Below are 22,257 nucleotides of genomic sequence, written 5' to 3'. Positions count from 1 at the left end.
AAAGAAATTGAGGCGACACGGTAACATAGTGGTTAGCACTGTTACTTCACAGCGCCAGGGACCATGGTTCGATTCCCGGCTTGGGTCACTGTGCGGAGTCTGCACGTTCTCCCTTTGTCCACATGGCTTTCCTCCCGGTGCTCCGGTTTCCTCCCACAAGTCCCGAAAGACGTGATTGTTTGGTTGGACATTCTGAATTATCCCTCAGTGTACCCGAACAAGCGCCGGTGTGTGGCAACCAGGGGATTTTCACAGTAACGTAATTGCAGTGGTAATGTAAGCCTACTTGTGACATGAGTAAAGATTATTATTATAAATCTGTTTCAGAATTGTTTGATTAGATACGTTCAGGAACATAACTGTAAAATGACAAGCTTGTAAGAAAAAGTTCAAAGCCTTTGAATATTAAATGTCAGTTCATTCCATCATTGTCTGCCACAACAATACTGATTGGTAGTACTGTGTGACTGACACGTTGCAATGCAGCATAATTATAATATTCATCGTTCAATTTATTTTGTTAAAAATTTGTATTTAGCATTACTAAGGTACTCATACACAAACTCTCACATTTCACAGCTAAAAGAGGACTGAAGTATCTTCACAACTCTAACTATGTTAATGGCACCGATCGACAGTCACAGAAACGCTAGTTAGCTTGCCTAACAAATTTTGTAAAGGTTCCAGATGCCATGCCTTGAATTAATCTGCCTTACCCGTTCGACCTCTTGCATTGAAATAAATGCTGTTCAAATGTTCACAGTAAATTTTGTTTTGCTTCAAAGATTGAAGTTTTCCTGAACACATGGACAACGTGACCAAGCTATGTGGCTCTTATTGATCTAATCCATCGTAACCTGATCACTGTGTCCATGTGTCCAGATTGTCATTCCGGGAAGAAAAATCAAAATCCAATGTTTATGCTCAAGAACAGAGGTGATTCAGAATTGGATGAACTTTAGTAATTCTCCTAAGCTTTACCAGTGGCAGTAAATAACTGTATAAATAAACATTACTTCAGTTCCTCATATGTTTGTGTTTATCATAGAATTTACAGTGCAGAAGGAGGCCATTCGGCCCATCGAGTCTGCACCGGCTCTTGGAAAGAGCACCCTACCCAAGGTCAACACCTCCACCATATCCCCATAACCCAGTAACCCCACCTAACACTAAGGGCAATTTTGGACACTAAGGGCAATTTATCATCGCCAATCCACCTAACCTGCACATCTTTGGACTGTGGGAGGAAACCGGAGCACCCGGAGGAAACCCACGCACATACGGGGAGAACGTGCAGACTCCACACAGACAGTGACCCAAGCCGGAATCGAACCTGGAACCCTGGAGCTGTGAAGCAATTGTGCAATCCACAATGCTACCGTGCTGCCCATTGTTTGGTATTCACATATTTTTATGTCCTACTATGATTACTGAGAAAAATATTTGTAAACCAAAATCATTCAAGAAATGAATAGATGTAAGATTTTTACATTCGTATGTAATTTTAGCTGTAATAGTATAGGAAGAATTAAAGTATGCAACGAAACGGAGCAGGAAAGTACAAGATATGGGCAAGGGAATGCACTGTTCAACCGGAACACAAAGCTAGGGACATTGTCGGTGAGTGGTGCTTCACGACTAGCCCAGGACAAAGATACCATGACTGTTGCTAAGAAACCAGGCACAGAACTGCCGAATATTGTACACAAACTGAACATACAAGAAGTGGAATCCACTTCATTCCCCCACATCCCTGGGTCTTCATATGAAGCACACAAGGCTTCCCACAGGTGCATTGCCTTGTGCGAATGGCGAGGGTTTTTGACCATCTTCCGTTTTGCACTGAAATCTCATTCTCACACACAATACATGATAAAGTGTGTGGTGATATGCATCACTGTAAATACACAAGGGGTTAATGTAAATACACCACTGGTTAGTTAGACTGAGTTACTATAGCAAGATTAGCAGGAGAGTCGAACTCAAGTAGGAGAATTGTTAACTGTTCAATAAATGTGTTAAACCTATCTCCAAGTCTGAACCTTCCTTTGTCAGAGCATACATCAAGGAAGCAGCTTATGCTACATGAAGAAGCATAACACAACAAAGTGTTGCTTTTTGAACAGGCAATAATCACCTATCTCGTTTACCCTTGACTCAAGTGCTGACTTTTGTTGCGGTCTTCCTTTTCAGATCCCGCAGCCGAAATGGACCCAGTTGGAGCAGAGACTGAGAAAGACAGCCCCCCAGAACATGAAGGATCACTTAACCTCAACCTAACAAGCACCAGCTCTGAGATTAGCACCACACGTACTTTCAAATATTAGCTCCTGGGGGTCTGCAATGGGCGATTCACCCTGCACAAGAGTACAGAAGTAAGATCATGAGTTAGAGTGGCTCAGGAAGCAGCCAGAGGGAGAGTTCACAGCCGAGGCTTGCTCAAAGGATACTGATTGGAGGCCCAGGCGATGATTACTGCAAATGGAGCCCACAGGAACACCCAGTGGCAGCTCTGACAGCTTCAAAGAGAGCTCAGACTTGAGGGTATTCAAGTGTTGAGTGTGAGGATCTTGGTAACATGAGAGTAAGGGCTGTTGGAGAAGAGCAGAGGAATTATTCAAGTGAAGCTCTGCTCAATTAATTGCTTCCACAAATCTGCTGCCAGGATTGGTGGCCTCAGCTCTTTATCAGCATTCTCATCTTCCTCCTCCTGCACTTCCTCTTCCACAAGTGGCTGAAAGGGCTGGCCCCTTTGCATGGCAAATATGAAAGATAGAGCAGACACCAATCTGGAGATTCTGTTGGGGTTAGAATGCAACCCCGGTCCCCTCCCCAACCTCTCAGATTGTCCAGCCAGAAGTTTCTGCCTCAGAAGACCAATCATTTGTTCTGTCAGAAATCCAATGAGCAGTGACTGACCATAGCGCTGCTCAGAATCTGAGCCTGGGTTCCTGACAGAAGCCATGAGTCAGTTGTGCCAGCAGCCTCAGTGGTTTGGGTGGAAGAGAGATGTATTGAGGGCTAGCACAGGACAAAGGCATTGTGACTATTGCTGGTAAATCAGACAGAGTACTGTATAATGCACTGCTGAACATTGCACGCAAACTGATTGTAGCCTCAACTCCATATTCCTGCCTGTCCCACATAACCTCTGACTTCCTTGTTAATCAAAAATCTACCAAACTCAACCATATCCAATGTCCCAGCCTCCAATGCTCTGTGCGAAGAGAATTCCATCAGCTAATGACCCTCTGAGAGAAAAATTCTTTCTCATCTCAATCTTAAATGGGAGACCTCTAATTTTTAAACCGTGTCCCCCAGCATTAGTCCCAGAAAGGGAAACATCCTCTCAACATTCACCCTTGTCAAGTGTTTCAATAAGATCACCTTTCACTCTTCTGGGGCGGGATTCTCCGACCCCCCACCAGGATATTCGGCCGGGGCGGGAATCGCGCCGCGCCAGTCGGCGGGCCACCCCCCCCGGCGATTCTCCGGCCCGCGATGGGCCGAAGTCCCGCTGCTGGAATACCTGTCCCGCCGGCGAGAATCAACCCACCTCTCTTACTGGCGGGACTACGCGGCGCGGGCGGGCTCCGGGGTCCTGGGGGTGGCGCGGGGCGATCTGGCCCCAGGGGGTTCCCCCATGGTGGCCTGGCCCACGATCGGGGCCCACTGATCCGCGGGCGGGCCTGTGTCGTGGGGGCACTCTTTTCCCTCCGCCTCGGCCACAGCCTTCACCATGGCCGATGCGTAAGAAACACCCCCCTCCCTGCGCATGCGCGGGGATGATGTCAGCAGCCCCTGAGGCTCCCGCGCATGCGCGGACTTCCGCCGGCCGGCGAAGTCCTTTTGGCCCCGGCTGGCGTGGCGCCAAATACCTTTCCCGCCGGCCGGCGGTGTGCCAACCACTCCGGCGCGGGCCTAGCCGCTCAAGGTGAGGGCTTGGCCCCTAAAGGTGCGAAGAAATCCCCACCTTTGGGGCGGCCCAACGCCGGAGTGGTTCACGCCACTCCATCCCGCTGGGACCCCCCGCCCCGCCGGGTAGGGGTGAATCCCGGCCCTGAACTCTAATGGGTATCGGCTCAACATGCTCCACCTCCTCATAAGACAACCCCTTCATCCCAAGAATCAATCAAGTGAACCTTTTCTGAACTACTTCTGAACTACTTCTAATACAATCATAGACTTTCTTGAATAAGGTGACCAAAGCTGTGCACAATACTCCAGATGTGGTCGAGTTAAGACCCGAGACAGTGTGAGGATGGGAGCTTGGTGAGTGGGGGAATTTTAAGTGTTACCTATAAGGGTTAATCTCGTTCTAAAATCTAGTCGAGTTTTCATTTAACATTTAACTACAATTTACTGTTAAAATTAGGTTCCTTTCAGTCTTAGTCAGGGATAAACAAGCTACAATTAGTTAATTAGGTAGATAATTAGAACTGGTTTCTCCAGCCAAGAGTGCTGACCTATCTCTATAGAATTTCAGCTAGTTTAAATTCAGGTGGTCTTGTCAAGTGGATGAAGATAGTAGCTTGTCACGGAGTACAGCTTGAGACAGACTATGAGCTTGGGAATCTGTGAATGGTGAAATTTGGTGCAGTAAGGGAGAAGGTTCTGTTCTGACCTTTTACATAAATGGAGTGGACAGAGAGAGGGAGCCTTGGAATAGTTGTGGGATGTGAGAGCCCAAAAGCATCAATTAGGTGAGTTTTATTTTTTCTCTCTAAACAGGAAGTTTAATTTGGTACCCGTCGCGACAAACCCCCCCCCCCCCCCCCGGACACCCCACAGGCTTGCGCGGTCCAAACACCAAGTCGCACCGGGGGTGCCCGCTGCTATTTCTGCGGCCAGGAGAAATAAGTATTGTATTGAATTTATAGCTTAACTAGCTCAATCATTTGGTATAACTACAGATAATCAATGAGTGATATTTTAAAAATAATAACATAGTCCTCTCACTGAACAATTTCTCCTTTGACATGTCTCATTTCCTCCAAACCAAAGGTGTGGCTATGGGTACCTGCATGGGTCCCAGTTTTGCCTGTCTCTTTATGGGGTATGTGGAACATTCCTTGTTCCAGTCCTACGCCGGTCCCATTCTGAAACTCTTTTCTCAGGACATCGATAACTATTTTGCTTCATGTTCCCGGCTGAACCTGGAAAAATTTATTGTGGTAGTATGCATTAGGGGTCATGTGGGACTGTGAAGCCATGATGTCATTGGCTGACAGATCCCGGGTCCTGGTTGGACGTTGACCTCTAGCTCCGCCCTGAAGGCGGAGTATAAGTACCTGGAGTCCTCCCCAGCAGGCAGTCTACTACCGAACTGCGGGGGAAACAGTCACGCTTAATAAAGCCTCATTGACTTCACTCTATTCGTCTCTCGGAGTCTTTGTGCGCTACAATTTATTAAGCGTGACTAAAAAGGACTATGGAGCTCAGGATCATCCCGGAATGCCTGAGGATCAGCCCCCACGCAGTGGACGCGGCAGCAGCTTTCAAGCACTGGCAGACTTGTTTTGAGGCCTACCTCAGAACGGCCACCGGCCGGGTCACAGAAGACCAAAAACTACAGGTCCTGCACTCGAGGTTAAGCACGGAGATTTTCTCTTTCATCGAAGACGCAGAGGATTTCCAGACGGCGTTCGCAGCACTAAAAAGTCTCTATGTCCGCCCAGTAAACCAGATCTACGCTCGCTATCAACTCGCAACGAGACGGCAAAGTCCCGGAGAATCGATAGATGAATTCTACGCCGCGCTACTAATTTTGGGACGAGCCTGCAGCTGCCCGTCGGTGAACGCAAATGAACACACGGACATGTTAATGCGCGATGCTTTTGTGGCAGGTATGAACTCCTCCCAAATCCGCCAAAGACTTCTAGAAAAAGAGTCGCTAGGACTCTCAGAGGCACGGGCCCTAGCAGCCTCCCTAGACGTGGCCGCGCGAAATACCCGCGCCTACGGCCCGACCGCGCGGCAGCCCATTGGGCTCCGTACGTACCCGTCGCGATAAACCCGCCCCCCCCCCCCCCCCCGGACACCCCACAGGCTTGCGCGGTCCAAACACCAAGTCGCACTGGGGGTGCCCGCTGCTATTTCTGCGGCCAGGCGAAACACCCCCGGCAGCGCTGCCCGGCCCGCGCAGCGATCTGCAAGAGCTGCGGGAAAAAGGGCCATTTCGCGGTTGTGTGCCGGTCCCGCGAGGTCGCCGCTGTCCCGGGAGAACCGGGAGCCCTGCACGCCGCTTACGCTCCCCAACCTCCCCTGCGCCCCATATACGACCCGCAGGCGCAGCCACTCTGGGTCCCGACCACCGCGGTCCCGGGAGTACAGGGGGCCCTGCACGCCGCTTACGCTCCCCAACCCCCCCCCCGCCGCGCCCCATGTATGACCCGCCAGCGCTACCACTTTGGGTCCCGACCACCGCTCTCCCCGGAGAAGAGGGAGTTCTGCGCGGATCTAACGCCCCACAAACCCGCCCCCCCCGCGCCCCACGCATGACCCGCCGGCGCTACCAATTTGGGTCCCGACCACCGCTGTCCCCAGAGATGAGGGAGCCCCGCGCGTTCCTAACGCTCCCCAACCCCCCCCCAGCGCCCCATGTGCGACCCGCAGGCGCAGCCATTTTGGGTCCCGGCCACCACGAGGGGAGGAAGGGCGCCGCCATCTTGGACCACCCCAGACCTGTACAACGCATGGGGGTGGCCATTTTGTCCACCCCCGCCACCATCTTGTGACCCCCCAGCCATATGCGATGCATGGGGGCACCATTTTGTTCAACCCCAACGCCATCTTGGACGGCAACAACGGACCCCAGTGTCGACGGCTCCACGGGGTTCGAAGAAGATGCTCAACTACTACAACCACGTCTCGCTTCAATAACGCTGGACCAAGCTCGGCCCCGGACACTCCAGACGACGACGACAACGGTGCTGATAAACGGGCACGAGACACCATGCCTAGTCGATTCCGGGAGCACGGAGAGCTTTATCCACCCCGACACGGTAAGACGCTGTTCTTTGACCACCCATCCCAGCGCACAAAAGATTTCCCTAGCTGCAGGATCCCACTCCGTACAGATCAAAGGCTTCTGCATAGTTACCCTAACGGTGCAGGGGAGGGAGTTCAAAAACTACAGGCTCTACGTCCTTCCCCAACTCTGCGCCCCCACATTACTGGGATTAGACTTCCAGTGCAATCTACAGAGCCTTACCTTCAAATTCGGCGGCCCAATACCCCCACTCACTATCTGCGGCCTCGCAACCCTCAAGGTGCAACCCCCGTCCTTGTTTGCAAACCTCATCCCGGATTGCAAACCCGTCGCCACTAGGAGCAGACGGTACAGCGCCCAGGCCCGGACCTTCATTCGGTCCGAAGTCCAGCGGCTACTAAAGGAAGGCATAATCCAGGCCAGCAATAGTCCCTGGAGAGCACAGGTGGTAGTAGTAAAGACAGGGGAGAAGCAAAGGATGGTCATAGACTATAGCCAGACCATCAACAGGTACACACAACTAGACGCGTACCCTCTCCCCCGCATATCCGACATGGTCAATCGGATTGCCCAATATAAAGTCTTCTCCACCGTGGACCTCAAGTCCGCCTACCATCAGCTCCCCTTCCGCCCAAGTGACCGCAAGTACACTGCCTTCGAGGCAGACGGGCGATTATACCATTTCCTAAGGGTCCCATTTGGCGTCACAAACATGGTCTCGGTCTTCCAACGAGAGATGGACCGAATGGTTGATCAACACGGGTTTGCGGGCCACGTTCCCGTATCTCGACAATGTAACCATCTGCGGCCACGATCAGCAGGACCACGCGCCAACCTCCAAAAATTCCTCCAGACCGCTAAAGCCTTGAACCTCACGTACAACGAGGACAAGTGCGTTTTTAGCACCAACCGGCTAGCCATCCTGGGCTACGTAGTGCGCAATGGGATAATAGGCCCCGACCCCGAACGTATGCGCGCCCTCATGGAATTTCCCCTCCTGCACTGCTCAAAAGCCCTGAAACGCTGCCTGGGGTTTTTTTCATACTACGCCCAGTGGGTCCCCCAGTATGCAGACAAGGCCCGCCCCCTAATACAGACCACGAGCTTCCCTCTGTCGACAGAGGCTTGCCAGGCCTTCAGCCGCATCAAAGCGGATATCGCAAAGGCCACGATGCGCGCCATCGACGAGTCCCTACCCTTCCAGGTCGAGAGCGACGCCTCCGACATAGCTCTAGTGCCACCCTTAACCAAGCGGGCAGACCCGTGGCCTTTTTCTCCCGAACCCTCCACGCTTCAGAAATCCGCCACTCCTCAGTGGAAAAGGAAGCCCAAGCCATAGTGGAAGCTGTGCGACATTGGAGGCATTACCTGGCCGGCAGGAGATTCACTCTCCTCACCGACCAACGGTCGGTAGCCTTCATGTTCGATAATGCACAGAGGGGCAAAATCAAAAACGACAAGATCGTAAGGTGGAGGATCGAGCTCTCCACCTTCAACTATGAGATCTTGTATCGTCCCGGAAAGCTGAACGAGCCGTCCGATGCCCTATCCCGCGGCACATGTGCCAACGCACAAATTAACCGCCTCAAAATCCTCCACGAGGACCTCTGCCACCCGGGGGTCACTCGGTTTTACCACTTTATCAAGTCCCGCAACCTCCCATACTCCTTCGAGGAGGTCCGTACAGTCACAAGGAACTGCCACATCTGCGCAGAGTGCAAACCGCATTTTTTCAGGCCGGATGGTGCGCACCTGATTAGGTGCCTTAGTCTGGATTTCAAAGGACCCCTCACCTCCACCGACCGCAACATATACTTCCTTAATGTGGTGGACGAGTACTCCCGCTTCCCATTCGCCATCCTCTGTTCTGACATGACCGCGGCCACAGTCATTAAAGCCCTGAACACCATATTCGCACTGTTCGGTTGCCCCGCATACGTCCACAGCGACAGGGGGTCCTCCTTCATGAGTGACGAGCTGCGCCAGTTCCTGCTCAGCAACGGGATAGCCTCGAGCAGGACGACCAGCTACAACCCCCGGGGGAACAGGCAAGTAGAGAGGGAGAACGGCACGGTCTGGAAGACCGTCCTACTGGCCCTACGATCCAGGGACCTCCCAGTTTCACGGTGGCAGGAGGTCCTTCCGGACGCCCTCCACTCCATCCGGTCACTACTGTGTACTAGCACTAACCAAACGCCTCATGAGCGCCTCCTTGTCTTCCCCAGGAAGTCCTCCTCTGGAACGTCACTGCCGACCTGGCTGGCGGCCCCAGGACCCATCTTGCTCCGAAAGCACGTGCGGGCGCACAAGTCGGACCCGTTGGTCGAAAGGGTTCACCTCTTTCACGCGAACCCGCAGTACGCTTACGTGGAGTACCCCGACGGCCGACAGGACACGGTCTCTCTGCGAGATCTGGCGCCCGCCGGCAACACACACACCCCCCCGACACCAATCACCCAACCCCCCCCTTCCTGCCACCGCCGCACCCCGCGACCGCCCCCTTCCCAGGAGGATCAGTCCTCCTCCCAGGCCCGACCAGGAATGAAGCCCAAGCTGAAACCGTAAGGCTCCCGGAGATGACAACACCGAAACAAGCACCACCACCACCACCGGGGCCGAGGCGATCGACACGGACGACCAGACCGCCCGACCGACTCGTGGCGTCGATCTAACAGTACAATGTGGACTTTGTGGACTTTTAACGAGAACATTTTGTCTTTTCTTGACGATTACTGTAAATAGTTTGAAACAAAAAAAAACCTTGTACATACTGTTATAACATGTGAAAGTTTTCCTCCCAGGACCAGCCTTGTAAACCCTTACCACCATGCGAAGCATCACCCCGCCGGGTTCATTTTTAACAAGGGGTGAATGTGGTAGTATGCATTAGGGGTCATGTGGGACTGTGAAGCCATGATGTCATTGGCTGACAGATCCCGGGTCCTGGTTGGACGTTGACCTCTAGCTCCTCCCTGAAGGCGGAGTATAAGTACCTGGAGTCCTCCCCCGCAGGCAGTCTACTACCGAACTGCGGGGGAAACAGTCACGCTTAATAAAGCCTCATCGACTTCACTCTATTCGTCTCTCGGAGTCTTTGTGCGCTACATTTATTAACTTTGCTTCCAATTTCTACCCCTCTATTACCTTCACATGGTCCATCTCTGACACTTCCCTTCCCTTCATTGGCCTTTTTATTTCAATTTCTGGGGATAGTCCAAGTTCCCGCCAGCATGGTTCTCTCATGGTTCCACCCGGCGGGTACTCGGCGTGGTGGCTGCGGACTCAGTCCGCGGCCGCCCTGGTGGGGGGGCGGGGGGAATCATTCACCGGGGGGGACCTCCAGGATGACCAGGCTATCGATCGGGGGTCATTGATCCGTGGGCGCGTGAGATCTGGGGGGGGGGGATGATATCTTGGTGTGGGTCAGCCATCTCGCACCCGTATCAACAGCCGGAGCTACGAGGAGAACTCCAGGGTCCTGCTTGCCCCATCCAGGCAAGTAAATCGCTCCTGACTTTCTTCAGGAAAATCCGGAGTGATTCGCGCGCGTTTTTTCACGGGGGTGGGGAGGTAGCCTCATTATTGGAGAATCCCGCCATGGTTGCAAAGTCACCACAACTGGGACCTGAATATTTTACTTCACCCAGGAAGCTGTCACTGAGCTATATCATCTTCTGCAACCATAACCGCAGCCTTAAACCACAGTCTCCCTATCATTATAACTACAACTGCCAGCTGACTGCCCATCTGCAGTTCAACCCCTTGTCTCCTGTGTTCCTTCATTTCATATATTCATAACCTGTCAAAGATGCACGATTCCCCACCCACACATACAGATACTCGGGTAAATGTGAAGTGATCTACTTTGGTAGGAAAACAGCTTGTCAGAGTATTATTTAAATGGTGATAGACTGAAAATATTGGCGTGTAGAAGGACCTCAGTGCCCTATACACCAGTCACTGAAAGCAAGTATGCAGGTGCAACAAGCAGTTAAGGAGGCAAATGGTATTTTGGCCTTCATTTACTGTACGAGGACTTGAGTACAGGAGCAAAGATGTCTTACTGCAGCTGTACAGGACCTTGGTGAGAGCACACCTGGTGTATTGCATGCTGTTTTGGTCTCCTTATCTAAGAAAGGATATACTTGCCATAGTGCAGCAAGGTTTCACCAGGTTGATACCTGGGATTGCAAGATTGGTGTATGAGGAGAGATTGGATTGACTGGGCCTAAATTCATTGGAGTTTAGAAGCAAGAGAATGGATCTCATTGAAGTACATAAAATTCTGTCAGGGCTGCACAGACTGGATTCAGAGATCATGTTTCCTGTGGCTGGGTGGGTTGGGGGGGGGGGATCTAGAACAAGGGGTCACAGTCTCAGGATGCAGGGTAGGCCATTTAGACTCCGATAAGGAGAAACTTCTTCACTCAGAGGGTGATGAACCTGTGGAATTTCTACCACAGAAGGCAGTGGTGGATGAGTCACTGAATATATTTAAGAAGGAAATAGATTTCTAGACCAGGGGTATGAGGAGAGCACTGGAGTGTGGCATTGAGATAGAGAATCAGCTTTGATCACATTGAATGGTGTAGCAGGCTCAAAGGGCTGAATGCCCCACTCCTGCTCCTATTTCTATGTTTCTACACAGAAAATAAGCATCGCGGGTATTGCTTGTTGCATGCTTGACACATGATAGTAAGGTTCCACTATGGATCTCACATGGTCCTGAACCCACATGAACAGGCATGGCACACCCTTGTGCTTGTTTTTCCATGTAAACAATGTGTGATTAGCCAAACTGATAACTCAAAGCAGGACGACAGATTTTCAGGCACAAATACAGTAAGTGTCATAGTGCACAAATGGTTGCACATTGATAGTGAAGCTCCAAATTTTAAGAGATCTGATTCTCCAAGTAATCTGGCCAGTATAATTGAGACAAAATTATTCAATGTGTCCAATTTTTAATTGCCAAATTATAACATACAATGTCCTAAAACCATTTCTTGTTACCCACAAGTAATAACCAGTAGTTATCTGCACTGTACAAAGTATAGGAATAGTAAGAATAAATCCGGCTACTAATGTTCAAGCACTGCTTAAATATTAAATTTGCATATCAGTTAAAAGCTAAGACTAGTGTTCCTCCAGTAGAAGTGTCTGCGCTGTGCACTTATCACAGAGGCAGATGCCATAATGATGCCACTACCAACTGTAAGATGGTATTAAACAAGGATTGTGTATGGGTATTATTACTGGGTGAGGCTATATAAAAACAAACTGTATACTGGTTGGCCATGAGACCATACGACGTAGGAGCAGAAGTAGGCCACCCGGTCATTGCATCTGCTCCACCCATTCAATGAGATCATGACTGGAAGGTTATGCAGTAGCAATAAGAGTTGGGACTTGAAAGCATGATTATTTTAAATGTAAGAGTTTAATAGAGTACAAATATACTCACCAATTTTATGGCAAGGAACTTTAAAATTGTAAAAGTATTGTATTTTTGAATAATGTACATCACTCGTCTTTCAAAGCTGCAGCATCTTATTGAGTAACTTTCACCTTTTGATGGGTGTATACTACAGCATATTTTATAAAAACCCACCTCCATTAGCTAATAGGTTTTCTTGAGCTTTATCCTTGGAATCCTCCATAATATCTGCTGTGTACTGTGCCAACTTCTTTACGATGCTTAGATCGAAACACACATAAGCAGAACCAACTCTAAGTAACTGATGGCAAACATGGTGAGAAATCATTTAAAATAAACATTTAAATTAGTAAAAGAAAAGATCTTAGCAGAAAATTAACTGCCATTGAAAATATTCATTGCTAATTTGACATGGCGCATGCTGATGCTAACTAGGTTTCATCCTATACTTTTCCTTTGCTCTCTCTCTCTTTCCCCCACCCACCCACTCACCCCCAACTCTCCCCACCACTCCATATATCTTTCCCAAAATACCCACAACTCTCTCTGCTACCTGACACATCAGTCCCAAACCTCCACCACCACAATTCTCCTCACCACCCCACTCATCAGTCCCAAAATAACCAAACCCCCCTAACTCTCCCCACCACCCCACTCATCAGTCCCAAAATAACCAAACCCCCCTAACTCTCCCCACTACCCCACACATCAGTCCCAAAATGCCCCCACATCTCTTCCCACCACACCTATCATCAGTCCCATAGCTCCCCCAGCCCCACGGCTTCCCTTCCCCCACAACTCTCCCTGTCACCCCATACATCCGTCCTAAAATCCCACAAAGCTCTCCCTGCGACCTCCCACACCAATCCCAAAGAATCCCACCACAACTCGCTCTGCGACGCCACACATTAGTCCCAAAGGGGACAGAGATAAACCATTGGTGGTGGGGAAACCTTTAGGGATAATAATCTGAGATAAATTAATTGTGACTTGGAAAAATATAGATGGTCAGTGCAGATTTGTCAAAGTTAAATTATGTTCAACTAATTTGATTAAGTTCTTTGCTGAAGGGAGAGGGTTGATAAAGATAGTGCAGTTGATTTATATATAGATTTTCAAAAGATGTGTTTTATAAAGTACCACATAATAGACATATATGCAAAACATGGAATTAAAAGAGCATTGGCAGTGTGGCTACAACATTGGCCAAGGAGCATAAAGGAAAAAGTAGTGTTGAGATTTACAGAGTGGCAGGAAGTATCCAGTGGTATTGTCACCAGGAGTTGGTATTAGGCTCACTAATGTTTTGTGATCAGAATAATGACCTGGGCTTGGGTGTAAGGGCATAATTTCAAAGTTTGAAGATGGCATGAAAGACAGAAATGCAGTAAAAAGTGAAGAGGACAGTAATCCACATCAGGAGGACACCGAGCGATTGGTGAAATGGGCCGACACCTGGCAGATGCAATTTTACACAGGCATGTGAATGACGCACTTTGGTAGGAAAAATGAAGAGAAGCAATGGTGCAATTTTAAGTCGGGTGTAGGAACAGAGAGTCCTGGAAGTGGCACATAATCCTTTGAAGGTGGCAAGATGAGAAGGCTGTTTTTTTAAAAACAACATAGGGTCCTGTGAATTATAAACAGAGGTACATACTATAAAAGCAAGGATTTATGGTAAACCTTTATAAATAACTGGATATTGTGCCCAATTCTGAGCATCACACTTTAGGAAGACAGTCTCTGGAAGAGATTTACTAAAATGGTATCGGGGATCAGCGGCTTCATTTATGTAAAGAGACCAAAGAGCTAGTTGTTTTTCTTGGGGGATATATTCAAAATCATTTCAGGATTTGATAAAATCAAGATACTGGACATTTAAAAAAAATTAATTTCAAATCTACCCACTCACACAGCGATAGTTATGGTTCCCCAGGTTAGATGAGATTTTGCTGGGGGTGGGGAAGGGCATGTAAAATATGCAAGGTGGCCACTCCAATTTGTTTCCCCACAATGTTTCCTTTTTAAATAAATAATTAATGGGTCAATTATAGCTGTACCAAGCCACCTGACCCAAATAATACACTAACCACTCCATACAATGGCAGGGAGGAGTGGCATGCCATTGTTTAAGCAAACTGCTAAGAAGGCAGGAAGAAAGGGTGCTACGATCTTTGGGGGTGGGGGAGTGTTTCCACTTTGTTCCTCCCACCCCATTTGCCACCCTGCCCAGAACTTATCTCACTCCGTGGGCCGCCTTACAATGCGTGGTGTGGCTGCTGGAAGTGGTGTGGCTGCTGGAAGTGGTGTGGCCAATCAGATTGGGCGACAGCTCTCAAGGATGGGACATTCTCACACTGAGGAGCAGAAGTCCCACTCTCAGCCTGTTTATCCCACTGGCAGCACATTATGGCTGCGGGGCAGGTTTCTCTTTGGGCAGCTGTCGGTCAACACTTGTAACAGAAGATGGGAGGGGTGGGGGAGTATATGCTTCCTCCCCCCACTCCCCCCCCCCCCCACCCCCCCCCCCCAACTTAAATCTAGCCCACAAGCATTCCAATCAGACCTACTGTTATCACTGGCAGAAGGATCAGTAACCAGATTTAGGGTAATAGCAAAAGAACCAGAGTCATATTTCTTGAATGTAGCGAGTTGTTATGATCTAGAATGCACTGCCTGAAAGGAAATTTAATAAGATTTTGCTGAGAGATTTGGATAAATATTTGAAGGGGGAAATATTTGCAGAATTGTGGAAAGATTAGGGGAGTAGAACATTTTAAAGGGATTGTTCGCTTCTGTGCCAAATTGTTCTATGATTCACTAAACCTCTGTCAAAGGTCAAAGTTAAACGAATGGTAAGAGGCCAACAGCTATTTGCATTGTCAGCTTTTACTGACAATCTTTTTATAAATAATTACTGAAATTAAACAAAAACGAATTTCCCTTCTAGTGACAGCATATTGGTACACAGGTCATGAAGTTAAAACAAAGCTTTTGCAAAAACGTTTTAAAAATCAATGGTAACTTTGCAAACAAAGAGATACTCTCATAAGAAAGCAGCAATTAAATGCATTATTGATTCAGGACATGTAACATGTAAGGTTAAAAAAAAATTCCTAAACACTGAAACAATACTTTAATTCAAATAATGTTAACAAATCCATTGGGAAAATGTAATCAATTTTATAAGAACTGTAAAAATACATCTGATTTGCATATTGAAAAATAGAAGGGGGCTATGGCCTATTGGTAATCTTCACATTTCAATTTTTTAATTCGAATGTAATGGCATAATCTGAATAATGTTCCTTAGTGTTCCAGTAGACAACAACTGCAAAATCCACCAGGATTCAGTTACACTGGGTTCAGACCTTGGTCAGTAAAGAGTGGAATCACATATAGGAAAGGTATTTTTTATTCATTTATGGCATATGGGTGTCGCTGGCTAGGCCAGCAGTCATTGCCCATCCCTAATTTTCCTTGGGAAGGTGGTGCCTTCTTGAACCGCTGCAGTCTGTGATGTAGGTACACCCACAATGCAGTAATGGGGGATTTCCAGTATTTTAACCCAGCGATAGTGAAGGAATGGCGATGTATTTCCAAATCAGGATTGTGAGTGGCTTGGAGTGGAATGTTTAGGTGGTGGTATTCCCATGTATCTGCTTCTCTTGCCCTTCTAGACAGTAGTGGTCATGGGTTTGGAAAGAGCTGTATCAGAGGGCACAGGGCTGGAGAGGGGATACTCCCTATATTGACCATTCCCACATCCTCCACATCACATGGGTCCTATTACTCAAGTGAGATGTACGAGCCTTTTGGAGGAAGGGCCTCACTGGAAGGGAGGGAAGATCCAAGCTGGGATCTTAACCTGGATCCCTGTAGATTGAAGCTTTAGTTTTAATTTATGAATACCATGGAACCAGTAAAAGAAGCAGCTCATGGATGGGTTCCCTGATACAGGAAACACTGACACCCTCTACCCCAGATCTGGTGGTAGCAGGTCCAACTTTCTAGACAATGTGGGACAGGATGACACCAGAGATGATCGCTAGCAGGTGGAGTATGTATAGCACAGGAATCTACTGAATAAAGACATGTCTTCTCTAGTTTGACATTGTGCTTTAGTCCCAACCTTCGAAGAACGCGGTGGCACAGTGGTTAGTACTGCTGCCTCACAGCTCCAGGGTCCCATGTTCAATTCCGGCCTCCAGTGACTGTCTGTGTGGAGTTTGTACTTTCTCCCAGTGTCTGCGTGGGTTTCCTCCGGGTGCTCCTGTTTCCTCCCACAGTCCAAGGATGTGCAGGTTAGGTGGATTGACCATGCTAAATTGCCCCTTAGCTTCCAAATGGTTAGGTGGGTTTACTGGGTTGCAGGGATAGGGTGGAGGCGTAGGGTGCTCTTTCCAAGGGCCAGTGCAGACCCGATGGGCAGAATGGCCCCCTTTTGCACTGTAAATTCTATGAACATTGCAGGCTCGAGAAGGTGAATAGTTGACTCAAAGTTCTATATTCCTAAGTCCCACTGCACACTGATAGGCTGGTTTTCATGTTTCTCCCACTGGCAGGCTTGAAGGGGACATGTAAAGTCCAGCAGTTGACCTCCTCTTTCCCCCCCCCCCCCCACACCAACCCAAACCTGTCTAAAGTTTTATGGAGGGGGGGGGAGGGGGAGAGGGAGAGGGAGAGGGAGAGGAGTCATCAGGCCCTTGGGCCTCACACGACCTCATCCAGCCAACCATGATATTTTACCTGCGACATGGGAAGGCCCACATTATGCAGGGTGTCCTGCAGCTTTATCTGCGTGGGCTGGTGTCAGACAAGGGGGAGGGCACCCTCCCTTGAGGTCCTCGGGGGCCCATCGGAGGCACTCTAGCCAAGATCAACAGCCTCCCCCTCCCCCTGTTTTAACACTCACCTGGCTTCCTAAAGCTGCTCCTCCCCCACCAGCACCCCATCTCTCCAGTCAAACCCTGCGCCTCAATCACTGTCAGTACGGGCTCTCTGCATTGTCGTCCATGTCATGACTATTGTTGGTGCTGCTGGGACTACAGAGCTGCCACTCTAAGGCAGGATATTCTCCCAAGATGGTCTAGACGTCTCGCCTTAAAGCAATTATTGCTGCTCCCAGCATTAATTTTCTGAGGGTCAGATGTCAGGATTTTGGGCATACTCCCACACAGATATTTAGCCATGATATCCTCTGCTTTCAGTTTCCACACTGAAATCTCTCTGAATGATAATTGCCAGGTTTAGTGCAACATTAATCAAGTTAATGTCAGGGGTTGCTGACCATCAGGAATTGGTTGAAACTGCTCAAACTAATTTCATATATGATGTTGAGATGCCGGCGTTAGACTGGGGTGAGCACAGTAAGAAGTCTTACAACACCAGGTTAAAGTCCAACAGGTTTGTTTCGAATCACTAGCTTTCAGAGCACTGCTCCTTTCTCAGGTGAATGTAGAGGTGGGTTCCAGAAACATGTGTATATATAGACAAAGTCAAAGATGCAAGACGATACTTTGAATGCGAGTCTTTGCAGATAATTAAGTCTTTACAGATTCAGAGAGAGGGATAATCACAGGTTAAAGAGGTGTGAACTGTCTCAAACCAGGACATGTAATTTCACGTAGGAAACTTTTACAGCTAGAGGAAAGAGAAGAATTCTATTCCATTTTTCTGGGTGGAATCAACCATAAGCAAAAGGAAGGACAATGTATCAGAAAGTGGTGATGTCAGGAAGCACTCCTTCACAGAAAAGGTAGTAGAAATCTGGAATTTTCTGCTCCAAAAAGCCATTCAAAATTTCAAAACTGAGGCTGATAGATTTTTGTTAGGTAAGGATATCAAGGGTTTATGAACTAGAGCAGGTCGATGGAGTTAAGATGCAAAGCAGCAAAGATCTAATTGGATGTTGGAAAAGACCTCGGGGGCTATTAACCCACTGATCCACTTAGATCTCCAGTATTTTTGAATTGCATGTAAATGCATGCTTTAAGGGCGATAGTCTGGTTCTAAAGAACTTTGTATTTAATACTCAATATTATTTCAATATTTAATCCTGTCATTAATTATTGTTCTAGTGATGAAAGAAAAAGCAGATTCCAAACTCTATCCTGCTGCTGTAAGACTGCTGACAGTTTTTAATGGAACAATGATCATTATATTTCTGGTTGCAACCACGTGCTGTCTGTCTGATTTACTATATTTCCTTCCACCAGCATACAGGATAGTCATTACTAGAAAAGACTGTTCATATTAATCAACTGTTCATATTAATCAACAAGTGAAATAAACAGCTACTGTACTTCCATTGATGATAAAATAGGGAAATTATAATGCCAAGATAAGACTGTTATTTACATTGTAAAAAGAATGGCAACATTCCAGATTCCATCAATCGGTAGTCGTTGCTTCAGGTATTCCCGTGCAAGAGAAACAAAATGTAACTATACCATTCAGTGAGCCAGAATGCTGATGTCAGTGGGTGTCTCCCTGGACTGCTGGCTGCTGCAGCAGAGCATTTTGTATCTGGTTTTCCATGAAGAGTAGAAAATGAGCAGGAAGGGAACCACCGTTTTATTTGGTGCACAGAGGGTTTGGCAACATGCTGCTATAATGTGGTTAGACATTTGTGTCTCAATTTGTTGGCTGAGTTGATCCATACATTTTGGAGCTATGGTCAGAGAGCTTAAAGTCACAAATTTCTGACTCAAGGTCAAGGATGCTATCAACTCGGTCAACATCGATCAAAAATCAAGTCCGAAAGATTGGTGGCTTTGTAATATATATTAAGTATATATTGTCATGTGAGAGTACCTTTTAAGAAATGGGTGTGTATATAAATATCTGTAGTGAGAATACCTTTAAGAAAAAGGAGGAGGTTTTAATGATTCTAACTCAAAGTAACGAACCAAATCCAGATGACTGTGAATTTGGCATATCTCAAATTAAATTGGAAAACGAGGATGTTCTTAAAAATTGGGATAAATTGTTAAGTTACCTTCCAGAGGAAAAACCAACTGACCTGAAAGAGTTATTGATATCACGTGGGAAAGTTTGTGGAGATAAATTGGGAAGTACTAAAATGGCTATACATGATGTAGATGTGGAAAATGCTGTTCCAATCAAACAACATCCATACAGACTTAACCCTTTAAAATTGGTACAGATTAATAAAGAGATTGAGAGTATGCTTAAAAATGGCATAATTGAAGTGGGTTGCAGCCAATGGAGCTCACCCATAGTGATGGTACCTAAACCAGATGGTACCGAACGGTTGTGTGTGGACTATAGAAAGGTTAATGCAGTCACAAGAACAGACTCTTATCCTATCCCACGTTTGGAGGATTGCATTGAGAAAGTGGGACAATCAGCCTTTATTTCCAAACTGGATTTACTTAAAGGTCACTGGCAGGTACCTTTATCCAAAAGTGCGAAGGAGATTTCAGCTTTTGTGACTCCAGATGGTATATACCAATTCAAAGTTATGCCATTTGGCATGAAAAATGCCCCAGCCACATTTCAACAGTTTTAACTAACAAAGTTGTTTCAGGATTACCCAATTGTGCAGTGTACATCGACGATCTGGTAATTTTCAGCCAGACATGGAAAGAACATTTAAAATTGTTATTCGATCGACTTCAGGAGGCGGGTTTGGTGATAAACCTAGCAAAAATGAATTTGGAAAAGCCCAAGTCACTTTGGCCATACAATTGGACAGGGTGGAATGGTCACACGGGATGTGAAACCAACAGTTATTGAGTAGTTTCCGATACACTCAAGACCAAGGGAAATAATGCAATTTCTTGGCATGACTGGATTTGTTCGAACATTGGTGAAAAGTTTTTGCAGCGTGATTGCTCCACTGATGGACTTGCTCAAGAAGCGTAACAAATTCCAGTGGACAGCGGAGTTTCAACAGGCATTTGACGGCCTGAAAGCTGCGATAACCAATGCTCATGTGTTGGAGAATTACAAGGGACTCTGTGATCAGATTGAACTAAAGTATCTGACTTTAAGGAAAATTGCCGAGGCGTAGAGAAATGGACGGATCATGCAAGGACCTCCTTGTTCAAAAAGACTTGTCAATCGAGAAGGATTTCAGTTGGAGGAAGAAGAATGGAAAAAATGGACTATATTATTATACCTGTTTGCGTGTGTTGTTTTTTTTAAACGATAAAGTATATTTACTGTGTACATTTCTTAAAGGATGGTGTAAAGGTGAAAAATGAAACCATCTTGAAGTTGATGGTTTATTTATTTTTTCTTGGGGGGAGGTGTCATGTGAGAGTACCTTTAAGAAATGGGTGTGTATAAAAACATCTGTAGTGAGAATACCTTTAAGAAATGGGTGTTTATTACTGCAGTGATGTCAGAAAGTGGATGGAGCTTGGCTGTCTGTCTGCTTTTTACTTTCGTTTTAGGCTGTTTGCTGCAGGGTGTGTTTTAGTTTCGTTTTCACAGCTGGATAGCTGCAGTCACAGCCAGAATGTGTATTAGAGTCTCTCTCTGTAATCTAAAGACTGTAAATCGATCCTGGTGACTTAAAACTAATAACAGTAATGAATTTAACCTGATGTGCTTCTGGTAAAAGGTGTTTTAAGTCTTATAGATGTTAAAAGGAAAGCTTAAAGGATTACTTAATGTTGTATTCTTTGGGGATTGTATTTGAATTAATGGTTGCTAAGATGTTCACTATGTTTTAAAAAGGTTTAACTTGAGTTCATAGAATAAACATTGTTTTGCTTTAAAAAAGACTTTACCACATGTAGAGTGGGCTGTGTGCTCCCCATACCACAATCTATTAAAAGTTGTGGGTCAGGTGAACTCCATGATACACTCTGGGGTTCACTAAACCCTGGCCCATAACAATATCACTAAGTTACCAGGATTTTTCCTATCAGTTGCATTTCTGGCCTGACAAAATACCTCAATTCTCTATGTCCTTTTTCCTTTGCACATTTATTGACAGGATAACTTTAGATACATTAAAGGTGTTCAAAAGGCATCTTGACAAATCCATGGATAGGATAGGTATAGAGGAATACGGTACAAGGAAGTGCTGAGGGTTTTGGTCAAGGTTAGTATCATGACTGGTACAGGCTTGTAGGGACGAAGGCCTGTTCCGGTGCTGTATTGCTCTTTGTAAACTAGTGTAGGTTAATCTCGAATTACACTTGAACATGGAAGCTGCCTTTTTAGATAATATGTTTGGGGTTCACAATATTTCACACTTGTTGGTTAGAAATCAAAAAATGGTTAGAAATCAAAAATGTTCTTAAGCCAGATTTACCACACGTTAAGCAAACTTTTATATTCTGCTTTCACAAGAAAAGCCATTGGATTTTAAGATTGCCTGCCCCTTTATTTTTTTTAACATCAGTTTATGTTTTCCATCTTTATGTCATCTTGTCTTCTGAATTACGCATGGTATCTGGGTTTGGCTGTTAGATGAAACTAGAGCCTTGCAGATCTGTTGCCCGATGGTGAAACCAATTTGGACAAAGCTGCCTGAACTGGGTGAAATCTGCATTCAGTCGGTTCAGGAAGAAGGAACAAACAGTTACAGCAGGAAACCGGTGTGCTAATCAAATAGGCTTCAACTCATTTGTGTACAGTAAATAACATGTGTTTTACCCCTCAACAAACGTATCGAGTTTTCCAAGTTCATCTGAGAGTCCAACCAATGAATCTAATGTCCCCACCTAAGAGAAAATAGAGAGCACCGTGACGTGTGTTGCTTATCAATAAACTAATGGCAGCAGTGAAATAACGCATCCAAAATAGTCACATGCTGGACTTATTCAAGATTATGTAATCCAACCAGTTT

General features: G+C 46.8%; 1 protein-coding gene across 5 annotated transcripts in view; it reads right to left on the bottom strand.

Annotated features, from left to right (window-relative positions):
* The window catches only part of LOC140410546 (V-type proton ATPase subunit C 1-A-like), a 244,702-nt gene that overhangs the window by 220,982 nt on the left and 1,463 nt on the right, over positions 1 to 22,257 (bottom strand). For 4 of the 5 annotated variants that reach the window (XM_072498778.1, XM_072498776.1, XM_072498777.1 and 1 more), the window contains exons 4-5: positions 22,065 to 22,132; positions 12,603 to 12,688 (exon numbers count right to left, since the gene is read on the bottom strand). In XM_072498778.1, coding sequence (XP_072354879.1) covers positions 12,603 to 12,688; positions 22,065 to 22,132 — 154 coding nt within the window. Of the gene's footprint in view, positions 1 to 12,602; positions 12,730 to 22,064; positions 22,133 to 22,257 lie in introns of all 5 variants that reach the window. The other variant, XM_072498779.1, reaches the window with a different exon arrangement.

Source organism: Scyliorhinus torazame, chromosome 4 (genome assembly GCF_047496885.1).
Source record: "Scyliorhinus torazame isolate Kashiwa2021f chromosome 4, sScyTor2.1, whole genome shotgun sequence".
NCBI lineage: Eukaryota > Metazoa > Chordata > Chondrichthyes > Carcharhiniformes > Scyliorhinidae > Scyliorhinus > Scyliorhinus torazame.
This window is presented reverse-complemented; position numbering and strand designations above follow the sequence as displayed.